At 41.4% G+C, this 15,529-nt stretch overlaps 1 protein-coding gene across 1 annotated transcript; it reads left to right on the top strand.

The window, feature by feature from the left end:
* The first annotated feature begins 5,320 nt into the window (after positions 1-5,320).
* On the top strand, positions 5,321-14,869 carry LOC119728410 (RNA 3'-terminal phosphate cyclase-like protein). The gene is made up of 9 exons (XM_038200639.1): positions 5,321-5,477; positions 6,962-7,033; positions 7,904-8,079; positions 9,087-9,158; positions 10,646-10,770; positions 11,163-11,288; positions 12,584-12,737; positions 13,091-13,194; positions 13,828-14,869. Exons 1-9 carry the CDS (start codon positions 5,348-5,350, stop codon positions 14,009-14,011), a joined length of 1,143 nt encoding a protein of 380 aa, XP_038056567.1. The 5' UTR covers positions 5,321-5,347; the 3' UTR covers positions 14,012-14,869.
* Positions 14,870-15,529: the final 660 nt, after the last annotated feature.

Raw genomic sequence — 15,529 nt, 5'->3', positions numbered from 1 at the left:
GGACGTTGTTTGTGCAGGTATCCGGTGCGTGACTTCGTCATACACGCGCACGCACCACTGATTACAACTTATACAAGCGCCGATTGGCTAAACACTCAAGTTGCGCTAACTACGGATCTTCGCCAACTTCCGGTTCCATTTTGTGCAATGCTATATAGACCGTGTGCAGTACGCATGGTAAAGTTAAGATGACGTCACATTTACGAACCTCGCGAAACCCCCTTCAATGGAGAAACCAGTGTGCATGTGACTGCCACGTGACGATTAGATAATGAACAACAGCTCGCACAATGCTTTCGCCATTTCATAATGCCGTGCGCGCGGTTCAGGGAAGTCAGAAATAGTCATCTGAATTCATCTTCGTTTTAATAACTGAAACAAATATTTTCAACACAGGGGCGTAGCACGGTCATTTTTATTGGGGGGGGGGGGTAATTTTTTTTGAAAAGGGCACTTGCACAGTATCCGTTGTGAAATGTAGACAGGTTTTTTCTCCGGACACTTGGCCTCCATAAAATCAAAAAGCGGGGGGGGGGGGGGCTGGTACAAAACCGACAATTATGCACACAAAGGGCCAATATATGGTGCTTTTACGGGCGATACATGTGCAAAATTCTGAAAAAGGCGCCCAAAACGGCAGATGCCACAAAAAAGGGCACCACTTCTTTTTTGAAAAGGGCACTTGTTCAGAAAAAAAAGGCACTTCGTAAAAAAAGGGCTCTCTTTACAAATTATTGGGGGGAGGGGGTAAGCCCGTTGAAAAAAGGGCATTTGAATGGAAAAAGGCAGTCTTTACAAAATATTGGGGGGGGGGGGGAAATACCCCCTTATAAGTTATCCCCCCCCCCCCCCCCCCCCCGCTGGCTACGCCTATGCAACAGACACTTCCTTGACAAGCAGGGAATTTCAGATTTGTGGGGGGGGGGGGAGGCACGTGACACTGAGAAGCTCTATACCATAGCACGTACAGAGCGATGGCTGCAAGAATTAGAGAATTAGCCTACCTACATCTTACTAAGTTCTATTTTGTGTGACTTCATCTTGCTTATTTCTATTTTGTGTGACTGTGGCCTGGTTTGGAGTTAGCCTAAATTTCAGCGTTAATAGCTGCTTAGAGATTTCTTCGACATTTTGTTGCCTGTTTCCACAACATGCTAGAATATGTGTTTATAATTGTATTTAATATGTTCAGGGCTCCTTATTGTGGAGTTAAATCCACGCCCGACAAGTTTGACCGGGTCCGCCCATAAACCATATGTAGAGAAAGTACAATGATTTTTGGAAATAATGCGATTTGACCCCTCTATAGAAACAATCCTGGCGACGCCCATGGATCCGCCCATTGACTGGGACCGCTCAGATATATCAGACCAAGTACTAGACTCGTTCCCTGTCCCTCCATTGTCCTTCGGACTTCGAATATGGGAACAAATAGCCAGCAGAGAACCCCGAATGCATCAGGATTTCCTCCTAATGTATAGGTCTGAATCCCGCGTCAAATTCAAAATCACATTACGGTAATGTTTGCGCGGAACCACCCTATTTCAGAATGGCCATGATTGTGACATTTCTGTGGCGATGAGCTTGGACTTTCGTTGAATTCGAAAGTGTCTCTTGTAACTATCAATAAAGAGAGGGGCTTTACTTTTCAGTATTTGAAACCTATGCAGTTAAAATGCTTGAAAGTTAATGCCTTCATGCACGGAGACACTGCAGTGGCGCACCCAAGGGGGGGGGGCCTCGGGGGCTTGAGCCCCCCCCCCCCCAAGAGGTTGTCAATTTTTTTTTTTTTTGGTAATTTTTTTTTTAGTTCCACGATTTGACCTTGGTGATATGTATGTGGACTATTTTCGAGTAGTATAATAGGAGTGTAAGTGGCGCCACCAACGTCAAAATAGTCCGTTCCCCCCCCCCCCTCCCCCCCCCCAAAAAAAATGTCTGCGGCCAAAAATTGTAGGCAGTTTATTTTGAAAAAAATTATAACTTCTAAAATATTTCAAATTTTTGTTTGAGCCCCTTCCAAAACCAAATCCTGGGTGCACCACTGAGGCACTGGCCATATTGCGTACGGTTTGTGATAAGACAATGAAGTAAGATTTGAGGCTTTGCATGATGGAGATGCTAATGAATGAAAGGTTTGAGGAAACACCATGTGAGAAAGAGAGTGGTTCTGAAAAGAACGAGAGGTATAAACTCGACGTTCCGGTCAGTATGCTCTGACCGTCTTCAAGAGAGTCTCCTTGAGAGTCCCACTGACCGTCTTCAGGAGAGTCCCACTCGGATAAACACATGAGTTTTTCGAAGTTATGTTTATAATCTTACCCCTTCCAGCATGCAATATTACACTAAGTATTATAAACACAATGGGAAAGCGATGATTGTTTTGGGGGGACCGGATGTAATAATTCACAATAAACGTTAAAAACACGTAATTCACATTGGAAGTAATATCACCAAGTATACGTCATAAATCCATAGGTCTACTCGGTATTGCTGTATCGAATCAGAAAACAGGAGGCAAGTTTCCTCCATGTTGAAAGTTAGACCCTGGTTAAAAGTAGTCCCTGGCAACGAAGTTGTACTATGAAATTTGCGTCGGGAAGATGTGAATTTGAAATTGTTCACTGACCTTCACCAACGCATTTTTAGAAACTCACATTCCTCAATGATGTGAGAGGGCTTGGAAGAATTGTTTCCACAATGTTACTCGGGAAGGACAATACCTAATATTAAATGTGCATCTCCCCGACACAAATTCCATCCTATTGTAGCTACAGCTGCGTGAATGAATGAAACTACAGTCACGGAAAATGTTATTGGACCATCGGTACCGGTGATACATGAAATTTGTTGTCTTCAGATTTTTATGTTTTTGCCGACCGACCGACCCAACTTCAAAGGGCAATAACATATATGAACCATAATTGGGAGAAAATGCTCGTTTATGATTATTCGATTGAAATGACAATTTTTTATTACTCAACTCGACAGAGTTTAAGAACTTGTAAATCAAAATATTTCTTCCTTGGACCGGCACCATGACGGGATGAAGAAGCTTGTTTAGGGGAAGGCGGGGCAGGAACATACCTTGAACTTTAACTGGCTTCATATATTTTTATACATTAAAGAAAATAGAAATGGATTTCTGTTAGCAGCGCTGAAATAGAAGAAAACAGAGAAGGAGCATTCTAATTTACGCATTTTTAAAAAGAGAAATATTTAAATTGTGTCCTTATTGTAACTGGGCCTGTGTTAAACACACGTAAATTTGTACCAAATGATTTTACTTTGAGTGCCGTGCATTTCACGAATGAATATAAGCATTGTGATCTGTCTCAGTTTAATCCTCGTTGATATAATTATGTTTGAACTATAAGAATTGAAATTATACGACCAAGGACGAATTAACTTGAATGAAAAAATAGTAATCTCGATTTTTAGGACAAGCCGGGTGAGCTAGACTCATTATCGACGCTAAACATACACGAGTTAGCTGTCTTCTGCAACATGAGCTCGAGGTTGAGGACTTTCAATATCTGGGAGCCGGCGTAAAGTCTCTACATGCGCGCAAAATCAGCAAGGAAAGCTGCTTGAATGGCAATACATTAACAAGTTACAACAGATCTGGAAAGCCGAACTCCCTTGAAGACATAAATCACTAGTGTTTGAGAAAATGATTGGACCAGGACTTCTGCATGGTCCTTATTTAAACGAGCATTTATCAAGCTGGACCTCGACCCGAGTCTGAGTTAAGTTTGGACATAATAGGGCATACACGGACCCCTCTTGTGTGGTCCGGTCATGACCACTTTAGGCCGACCACCGCCCACCCTTTTTATACTAAAACAAATGTAACAAAAGCCACATCGGACGTCACCGGTTAAAAAGCAGCAAGCTTCAGCTGTATGGGAAATAGGCGTTACAAGAGATTTCAAGAAGATGAAAAATACAAATGATAGTGAGGTTACTTTTAATGTCGGTGCCCTTTACCCTACCTACTGAACCCCAGTACCAGGAAGGGGCCGGGGACACAACAATTTGAAGGTGTGTGCCTTTCACCCTCAATTTTAAAGGCATCATGACATGAATTTTACTTGGGAACATAATTGTTTTGTGCAACTGTTATTCCTTTTAATGTAGGCCTATATGAAAACTATTTGATATCTCTTTTTCGTTTAATCTTTTGAAAAGTGCATTTCTTTAAGGGTGCACACCGGTAAATAGGCCTAAATCCATCCGCCGAGCTCATGAACAAAAAGTTAAAACTAAAAGTTATACCCTCAAAATATTCTATATTGGAGAGTTCTGAGAGCCATAACATTGGGGAAATGAAGAGATATGGCAATGAACCTCTGGCCCGGACTTGGGGCTTCCAATTCTGAGCATTTTGGATGCAATTGGGCTCGAAAGTGGCGCTATTTTGCCATGTTGTGTAGGGATCGTTTTTCAAGATGGCTACCGTTCCGCTTTGGGGAAAATAGGGGTCGTCTTCTTTGGGCGAGAATTTCTCGAAAAGTCAATGGTCAACCCACCAAAAATTGAAAAGAAAATGAAAGATGACATGTTGATCATCAGTTTTCTGTGCAGCTTAAATATCCGTGAGAGTTCTGAGTATTTTAAAAAGAATTTTGAAGTATGGGCATTTAGCACTAGTGTCTATGGGAAGTTTAATGCAGTAGTGCACCCTTCAGTTATTCAGAGTATTCTCAATTAAAAAAAAAAATGCTGGGGTTGTAAAAGTCATTTTGGAAAGTTTGAGAGTCATTTGCAAAAGTTAATTTTTGAACGGAACAAGTAAAAAAAAAAGGGAGGTGTCCTAAACTTACACGACTACCCGGCCCTATGGTCCCCAGTCCAGCAAATTCATACAAAAATTTAGATGGTACAACCGTGTAAATAGGTCAAAAATCCATCCGCCGAGCTCATGAATAAAAGTTATAACTCAAATTAAGAGAGTTCTGAGAACCACGGAATTGGGCTATTGAAGAGAGACGGCAATGCACTTTGGCGCTTAGCCATGTTGTGGTGAGGGATCGTTTTGCAAGATGGCTACTTTTCCGCTTTGGGAAACCTCACTCGTTTTAGGGGTCGTCTTCTTTTGGTGACTGAATTTCTCGAAAAGTCAATGGTCAACCCACCAAATATTGCAAAGTAAATGAAAGATGACATATTCATTATCTTTTTTTTCTGTGTGGCATAAACACCTGTGAGAGTTCTAAGTATTTCTATGGGCATTTAGCACTGGTGTCTATTATATGGGAATTTCGGCGATACGGCCGGTCGCTCTCTTTTTAATTTTCAACACCACTAAATAGCGCCCTCTACAATCACTGCTTAGAATTTAAAGATGGCAGCGACCACAGTGAAATATGAGGGGTGCAACTTCTTCAGGCAAAGACTTGTCCTAGCAACTTTGAGCGGAAAGCCAGTAAAAATAAGTAAAATAAGACACAAAGACGATGAACCTGGACTTCGTGGTATGTTATTTTTCCCTCAAAATTCTTTGGAATCGCGTATTTTTAGTGTTGTAAAGTGTGTTGCTACAAACGGCATGGACTATTCGTGACCAACCCGCCCCATGTATGAATCAGGCAATAGGGGCGACTTGCCAGGTCCAGCTTTAAAATATAACCATCCGAATCCGTCATCATCGCCTCTTTGAAACAACCATTTGATCTAAATACTAAAGGTTTATGAAGATTATTGTTAGCAAGTCCTTTTTATTGTAGAAATGGATGGATTTGGGGGGTTAGTATTTTATAGCAAATAGTGTTGCACTGGCTTGTTTGAAGTTTTGTTCGTACTACGAACACAAAACTTCAAACAAGCCACTGTAACAATATACACATGTAGATGTTGAAAAAACCAAGAAAAACAATCATGTTCGTGTAGTCTGGTTCTCTGACCCCACTTAAGATGAAACAGATCAATTTATAGACATCGAGGGCATGTCAGGGAACCAGTCTAGCTGGCTTGTTGTACCTGTTCATAGGTGTGTAACTGATTGCAAACAAAATGCAGACTAACTAACTATGGTAAATTGGGGGCAGTATTAAATAAAAACAAAAACTTTCTTGAAAATGACAGCACACCATGTGCCATGATTTTACAGGATGCTTTAGATTGCCATTCACTAACAGTCCAGAAAGGTATTTAATAATAATTTGGTAGTTTTCTGTTCTTTTCCACATTGAACATCTGCCAGTCATCGGACCATTGTAGTATCTGATGATGTTTACTGTGCTACTGTGGTTGTGGGGACCAAGGGCGGATCCAGGGGGGGGGGGCCAAAGGGGGCCATGGCCCCCCCCCAAAACGAAACCAATTTTTTTTTTTTTTTATGTGACATCGCAATAAAGGCAGGCAATGAGTACACCACCATCTTTTCCTCAAAAAAACATTGGTTAAAGTGGTCAGAAGTTGCCTCAGATCGCACCACAGAGCATCTAGAATCCAAAATTTTTTCGGGGCCCTTAAGCGGGCCCCGGACCCCACGCCGTAATTTTTTTTGACCCACTTTTTGGAGTCCAAATTTTTTTTTGGCCCCCCCGAAAATTGTGTTCTGGATCCGCCCTTGGTGGGGACCAGCTTTGGCAAACTGCATTTTAAACTTGGTATCTAAAGACTTTTTCAGAAACTAGTTTTGAAGACGCCCCGTGATTACTGTTCAGAATAGTTTTGCAGATGATCATTCACAAATTCCTGTTGGAAGTTTGCACAATTCGTACATTTTGAAAGCTTTAACTTGTCAAAATCAACAGTGTGTGCCATGTACTGACCTGCCATGTTGCAACTCTTGTATACAGTGATAGTTTCACAGCTTTTCAGCACCACCATTTGCTACCACTGTAGTATATTGTTGTGTGAGGTGGTGCGCTAGTGAATAAATCTCACAGCCCATGTGTCAAAGATCGGCTATTAGACCTCTCATTGAAACCATCATTCATCTTTTCTCTTACAGATTTTGAAGCCAGTTTAATCAGACTACTTGATAAAGTGACCAATGGATCCAGAATTGAGGTCAATGAAACAGGTACATGTACAAGGGTCATTCTATAAATTTAGGATCCAAAATGTGACATTTTTCCTGTCCCTGTTACCTTGGTACATTGTAATCTGTTGCTCACACTACCCTTTGATTTCTCCCTTAAACTTAAGCAAAAAAAAAATAGTTCTGCTTCCGATTACATGGCATTTGAAAATAAGGTAGGTAGGTAGGGATTTTTTTTTTGGCCAATTTTTTTGTGTACGATCAGTACACGTAGAAATTGATGGCTTTGGGTGTTTTTTTCTTATTTTGCCAATAAAAAAATGAGGGTAGGGGCTGTTATGATAGGGTAGGTAGGGAAACCGGAAGCAGAATTTTTTTGGGCCTAACCCCCTAACCCTCCATCCTCCAAAGTCCTACGGGCAGTTTTGGAGAATTTTTGAAGATTTTGGAGAATTGAGAGCTCATTGACATTCAGTACCAGTTGGTTTTTGGAGGATTAAGGATGAATGGTGTTGAAGAAGAGGAGGATTTGGAGGATTGAGGCTGAATGCATTTTGAGAGGCCGGACTGTCGGAGGGTTGTGAAGGATTGAGGCAGTGGGTATCCTTCATTGGAGCATAAAAGTTGCAGAAAGTTGATTGTTAACATAAAATGGAGTCTGCGCACATGTACATGTGTCTCTCACATCACATTGCGAAGATACTTAACACAAATTGAAAATGTCCTTCTTAGTTTGTGACTTCCTAGTGGCATGTCTGGCTTTTATATCTTTGGGATTTTTGCAGATAAACCAAAAGAAACCACTTGAGCGATAATTGTACAACAACTAAATAAAATGCTGCGATCATCAAATCTGATACTGTTAGGTGTTTTTAATTATCAATTCTTAATGGTCTCTTTTTTTGTAAACAGGAACCAGTGTTCTATATCAGCCCGGTCTCTTGAGCGGAGGCAATGTTGAACACGACTGCAACACACAGCGGGCAATAGGCTACTATCTTGAGGCACTGATTTGCCTGGCTCCCTTCATGAAGAAGCCAATTAAAGCTGTACTCCGAGGGGTTACCAATGACCAGGTTGATCCATCAGTAAGTGATCACAGCGTTTACATACTTAAGTTTTGATTCATTTTGTTTTGAGTTGTGGGTTTTGCTTTATGTTACACTTTTGAAAGCATCTAAGGAGTTGACTAACATGTATGCTATGCAAGAGACAATCAACATGGGAATACATGTAGGGGCGACAAAGGTACTTGTGGAGCTCTCCTGTAGTTAGACCATTCAAAACACCTCAAAATATGGGTGCTGGCAAATTGGAGGAAAAAATGCTGGACCTTTTAAAATCCTCCAGAATTTATTGTTACTGCACTACCACACCTTTCAATTCCTTTCGAAAGGTATTGAAATGCAACTTACTGAATTTGCCCACAGAGTTGCTTCACCTTCCGAAACCTTTCGCAAAATTTTAAAGTTCCAGCACTATTTCACCTTTCAAAACCCTTTTAGTCAGGCAAATTTAAAATGTTTTGAAAGGTCTGATAATTCTCTTGCCAACTGCACTGGGCATAGCAGGGTTAAATTACTTGACCGTTAACTCCTAGTTCCCTCGTTTTTTTAAATGTGTTTTTAGGGCAGACAAGTACTCAAGATGAATAATAATAGAAGTTCTATTTCACAGTACACAAAGTTGCATTGCACGGTCACACTATTGATGGCTCTGACCAATCACATGATGATTAATTCAGGTGTTGATGTTTTACATGTTTGCAATGGCAAGAATAATTTCATTTGGTGACAGATGAAATGTTCCATTCCACTCGGCTTCGCCTCGTGGAATGAAACATTCATCTGTCACCTCACGAAATTATTCTTGCCATTGCACTCCCACACGTTCATTATTTGTATACTGATCAACAATGCAGTAACTTCACCCCAGTAGAGATCAGAACAACAAACAGCTCAGGACAGATATAATGGAGAAATGCTCATGACCAGTCAACTGCCTTGCAGCTGACTATTAAATGATGACAGTGATGTTAACATTGGCAATATCTTGGCTTGATCATTCATTCCATTGCTTTATTTTCTGATTTGAGGTTGATATCATCAGAACAGTCACCTTTCCTCTGCTCAGAAAGTTCTACATCGATGAAGGGCTTGAGCTGAAGGTATGTCATGACGATTTAAAATGCCTGTTTTCTACATTTCTCTTCTCTTCTTTTCTTACATTGATTGGTAGATGGTAATGAATTTTCGATTGCACATTCGAGTCACAAAACAACTCCCACCCACAAAAAAGCATGAAAAGTGAACACAGACTACGTACATGTGCACATACATTGCACTGTTGCAGCTTGGACTTACATGTGTTAAAGTGCTTTACAGTCACTTCAACCCATGTCAGTACCCCCACACAACTCTCCCCCCCCCCACATTTCCACTTCGCCCCATGTGAGTACGCCACAACCAGCTTCGTCCAATTTCCACTTCGCCCTATTGCCAATTCGCCCTATCACCTCTTTGCCCCATTGCCTCTTCACCCCATCGCCACTTTGCCCAATTCCCATTTTCAGTTTGCTTTATTATCTGCCCAAGAAAATGTTAAACTTTTCACATGTCATATGTTAAATTTTTGTTGAGTTTAATCAACTTATTCGGCCTGTATCAATCATATGCAGTGGATTAAAAAAAAAAAAAAACCCATAAAGAAAATGGAATGTGTATTTCAGGCTTAAAAAGTACTAAAGTAGAAAAAGTTGTAGGCTGATACAAGAAGGCTGACAATAAGTAAACGTTAACTTACATTAACCTTAACTAAAAGTGGGCCTACATATTTTTGGACCTAAACGTAGGCCTAAAAGGTACATGTGTTATGCAGTATCATCAAATTCGTGGGTGGAGTAGCCTTTAGTCAAGTCCCACGTGCTTATCCAGACACGTGACGCACCCTGGATGCTGGCATGTAAAAAGACTAGCACGAGCGGCGAAGCCGCGAGGGCCTTTACCATCTCGTGGCGATCGCTTATGTTTTTCTCTACATTTTGTCTACCGATTTGGTAGAAAAATTTTCATGCATAATGCATGACATGTTGTGAATGCGTGCGCGTCTTTTTTTTTTTAGAACGCATGTTGCGCGCTCGCGTCATCACCTCAAAAATGGCTTGTTCGTGGTGATATATATATCTGCACACATGCATGATTCATATTACTTGAAAAAATGAATATTGATCAGCTCCACGAGATGGTAAAGGCGCTCGTGGCTTCGCCACTCGCACAGGTCTTTTTCGTGCCAGAATCAGGGGCGCCACGCGTCCGGGTAGACACGCACGCCTTGACTAAAGGCTAGGGTGGAGTAGCAATAGGGCAAAGTGGTAATTGGGCGAAGTGGCAATAGGGTGAAGTGGTAATGGAGTGAAGATGTTAGGGGCACATTGACATGGGGCGAACTGGAAATGGGGCAAAGTGACCGATATCCGTTAAAATTCTTGTGACCTGTTGCTAAAAAAAAACCCACCAAAAACCTGAAATATTTGTTCAAATTTTAGGATAATTGCAACAATAATGAAATTTGTCTTTAGTGAAATAACAATAGGGAAAGGTTTTATTTTAATCTCATTCTAACTAAAATCCATTTTGCCTGATTTCCTCGTCCCAGATCACACGGCGAGGAGCACCCCCGGATGGTGGCGGCGAGGTCATCTTTAAATGTCCTATCAAGAAAAATCTCAGACCACTTCAATTCATCAAACCTGGGAAAATCAAGCGAGTACGGGGAGTGGCGTATCCTTTGTGTTGTCTTTACTCTTTTGCCATTTTGACATAACTGTTTGTATTTTTTATTGCAATTTCTTACTCTTTATTGTTCGTTTAAAAGCCATTCTTTTAAATTATCCTGACATACATATCCTGCTATCAACCAATGCAATTATTTTACTGTTCACTCATAAGGCTTTAATCCAGTAATCCACAGTTTCTGTTTTCACCATCCATACTTGTCTTTCCTCTGTGTCCTATTTTTCTCAGGTCTGTATCCATAAATTATATCTTCTTGCATCTGTACATTTCACTATATGCTGGCTATGTTTGATAATCCTTTTATCGATAATTAACAAGTATGTCATTCAAATTTATTTAGCCCCTTTTCAATTGCAATCCTTAACTAACCCAACCAGATATGCCATGCGTGTATCACCCGCTGTGGCTAATCGAATCGTCGATGCAGCCCGTAGTATTCTAAACCAGTTTCTTCCTGATATCTACATCTACACTGATCATATGAAGGGTCCACAGTCTGGCAAGTAAGTCCTTCCAAAAAACATTTCCTTCCAACCTCTTTGTAGTCTGGTTGAAATCCAACATCATCCATAAATGCACTCCGATGACATGTAAGCAAAGTGATTGGGATGGCTAACCATCCCTCTCTATCAGGCCGGCATTAATTATTTACATGTTGTCATAAAATATTGCAATTTTACTTCATTACTTCAGATTTGTAGTCTCTGCATGTGTTGACCTCAATACCACAGTCACCCTCCCTCTAAAAAAAAACACTTGAGCCTCAACACCTCATTATTAAACTCCATTGAAAATCCTGCATCCACTCTTGGACTCTATACAGGAATAGTGAGTGGGTGTTGTGTGGTCTATGGTGTGGGGGAGTTGTGCAAGAAGACCCGGTGGTTTTGGTACAAATAGAGAGCTGAAAAAAAAGGGAGGGATGGTAACTAATAAATAATAAAAGAACATTTGAAGAGCGCCGGTATCCGCCTAAAAAAGGCGCTCATGGCGCTTGCGGAGAAAGTCAAGTTAGGATTGTGTGTTGTGAGTGTAAACTTGTTTGTACAGGTGAGATTTTATGTTTGTCTTAAATGTTGTGATGGATGGAGATGATTTGATAGCCAGAGGGAGTTGGTTCCATACTCGGGCTGATGCTGCAGTAAAGGATCTGTCACCCCAAAGAGTGGAGGTCCTGGGCTCGTGAAGCATCATGAGCTCACTGGAGCGGAGTCCGGTGCGTGCTGTTGAGTACGGGTGGATGAGGTCGATGAGATACTCCGGCGCATTGTTGTGGAGGATTTTGAACACGAATAGGCCAAGTTTGTATTTGATTCTGTATGATACTGGAAGCCAGTGGAGATCTGCTAGTACAGGAGTGATGTGAGAATGTTTACTAGTGAGAGAGATTAGTCTGGCACTGATGTTTTGTAGTCGCTGCAAACGGTTTAGTTGACCGCACTCTCTGCACACAGTCCGCTTGCACGTGGCTTGTTGTATGTGGACGCGGCTTAAACCATTGGCACAGCGGTCTGGCAAACGGACATTTCTGGTAAACACCGCCCTTCATAAAAAATGTCTGGCTATGCCATTGCATTCACTGTCCAGGGGGTACTTGTCCACAAAGTACATAGTGAACTGGGAGTTTGCTTCATGTAACAGAATGTAACTGTCAACACAAAAGGTCCTGTATTTTATGCTGTGATGAACAAGAGCCAACAGAATTTACCTGTTGTTGAGCTTTGCTGGATTGACATGGTGTGCAATACTTGTAAAAAATCGCAAATACTTTATGAGTAAATTTTCTTGTGATTCACAGATCCCCAGGCTTTGGCTTGTCGTTAGTTGCCGAGACAACAGAGGGTGCTTTCCTGAGTGCCGAGCTATCATCCAATCAGAAGGGACAGACTCCCACCATTCCTGAGGACCTGGGCAAGCAGACAGCAATGCTGCTAATGGAAGAAATATACAGGGTACGAAGGCAAATACATTGATGCTGTTTATCTCTTGAGAAAAACCCTGTACCGTAATTTAACTGTGGTGGTGTGTTAATTTGGTGGTTACCATGGCTACCCTGCTCGGTGCTTTATCACTCATCTTTAACTTCTTCCTCTCAGGTTTCATCTTTGAACCAAAGAAAAGATTGCCTGACTAACAGAACCTACTTAGCAATGATTTGATGTATTAAAGTGGTAGACCATTGTCAGTGTTACTATTGTGAACAACCGGAATGAATCATAGTCTGAAGAATGATAATAAAACTAGATATTTCAGTCCTGACAGGCTGACTGCTTGATGGATTTTCTTTCTTTTTGTTGGTTTCTAGGGAGGATGTGTAGATTCTAGACATCAGAGTTTGGCGATGCTCTTCATGGCTCTCGGCCAATCAGATGTCTCCAAATTATTAACAGGTCCACTGTCACCATACTCGTAAGTATGCTTGCGTATGGATCCAGTGGTCACAAATAGAAGACAATACTGAGGTGTACCATTCATGTATGTTCATCTCTCACTTTCTTAACTTTTAGGTGGTCTTGCATTTTGGCTAGTTGTGAACAACCCTTTTGGCTGGGAAATATATAGGTCCTACAACCTGCGTTAGAGCATTGCATGTCTTTAATGATGGTCACTGGAATAGCATCTGTGAATTATTAATTAAATCATTACTTTACAACACTTGGCTGCGGTTAATCTGTAAGTTACAGAGAGTTGCATCCGATAATAATAATAATGGCTTCTTGTATAGTACTCATGTTCTTCATGAAGTGACGCTCCTGGCGCTAGCACGGCTGCCATTACGGCGGTCAAGCATTGAACACATTTTTCCTGCCAGGTATCCATTTACTACGCCTGGGTGGAGAGAGGCAATCGTAGTAAAGTGCCTTGCCCAAGCACCATGTTCCCTGTCTGGATTCGAACCCATGTACCACGGCACGCAAATCGAACTCTGTAACCATTGGACCACAGCAACACACATGTTGATCCCTGGTTTGTGACTCTTATAAACAAGTGGGGTAGGAAACAGCCAATATATGTGTACACTTGATATTTCATATTTGACAGGATCCAGTTTCTACGCCACATGCGAGACTTCTTCCAACTCATGTTCAAGATGGAGGTGCAACAAGGCAGTCAGGGGGAGGAGCAAGAAGCTGAGGAGGAGGCGGGGCATAGGAGGGGTGGAGACAAGGTCATTCTGACGTGTGTCGGAGTTGGCTTCACAAATCTCAGCAAGACAACATTATGACAAATCCAGAGCCTGTTTAAAGTGATGTTTTTGTATGCATCTAAGTTGAACTTGATATTGTTATGAACTGATCGTGATCATATTGACATTATTTCAAGAACTTATCTTGGCTTGAGCAGCTGGTGTACATCAGGTCACCAGGAACTACAGCTTCTCTCTTTGACGCAGTTTGCACTTCCCACTTGATCAGTTTGTCTAGTGATGTGCCGCATGGCATTTAAAAGCTCTATAGAATCTATTTTCTTATCATAACTGATCATAGGACTTCTATTTTAGTCAGTCCGTCTTCCATAATGTTGGGCACTATTTGGAATTGATTTGGGGACTCTTAATTCACCTACTGTATTGAATGTAGAGAAAAAAGATTTGGATTCTGAGTTCGGAATCGGGTCTTGTCAATTCAAGCACCCAAACCGAAATGGAGACATTGACTAACATGTCACTTGTGATGCACCTTGGATGCCTGTTGGGTGCTGTGTAGACGGCAAAGAAGATACCCATGCACAGTTATTTGAAACCTACCCATATTTATAGTGGTATACCTGTGGTCTAGAATAGAATCATTTGTGTTTTTCCCAGTGAAAGTGGGCATCATGTGACAGTGGGCATCATGTGACAGTGGGCATCATGTGACAGTGGACATCATGTGACAGTGGGCATCATGTGACAGTGGACATCATGTGACAGTGGGCATCATGTGACAGTGGACATCATGTGACAGTGGACATCATGTGTCAGTTACACACACTTTTGTAAACAAGTGTCCCAAGAGGGCATTATTCCGAGAAAGTGGGTGTGTTAACATTTTGAAGAGCAATTCATTTTAAGTGATTAAAGAAGCACTGACCTCTATACTAACTGGACTGGCTGCTGTTTGATTTTGTTTGTTTTGTATGTGGCCAATTTCAGCGTTATGAAAGGAAGTCTAATGGCCGTGACAGAGCCTATGAACTATGATATCTAATTAATGTTTGAGACATCAGAGAAAGGATCCCAAACTCCTAATCTGTAATCTCCTTGACCATTTCTAGATGATGGATGTGTACGATACATTTCCAGGTTTATTCACTGAGCTCGTAAAAGCTCTGTCATGGACATTACATAATGCTGGAATTGCTGATAAGCAAACATCACTTTAAGCATAGTGATAGGACACATGCTTTTATAACAAACACTTAATTAAGTTTTAAGGTGCTGTAGAGTGTAGCCGCCCCCTCCCCCACACCACCCCCCCCCCCCCCCCCCCCCCCCCCCCCAGTGTCTAGAAATTGTTCCAGATCCCGAGGATAATTTCTCAAATATGTTGGTCGTGCGGCATTCTGTCTGCAATGCTGGCCAATGTTCTGATGAAATCAGATGTGAGCAAAATTGTGTAGTCTTGAAAAACTCGGCTCTCTGAGTATATAATAACAGGGCAAGGTCTAAGATATCAAAATTGAGTTCTGGAGATCATTTGAGAACAAAAAGTGTTTTATACAATGTAGGCACACATTATTTAAGCTCATTTGTAAACCCGAG

The sequence above is a fragment of the Patiria miniata genome, unplaced genomic scaffold (assembly GCF_015706575.1).
Source record: "Patiria miniata isolate m_02_andy unplaced genomic scaffold, ASM1570657v1 HiC_scaffold_20, whole genome shotgun sequence".
Lineage (NCBI taxonomy): Eukaryota > Metazoa > Echinodermata > Asteroidea > Valvatida > Asterinidae > Patiria > Patiria miniata.
The sequence above is the reverse complement of the archived record's forward strand: the minus strand, read 5'-3'. Positions and strand labels throughout refer to the sequence as shown.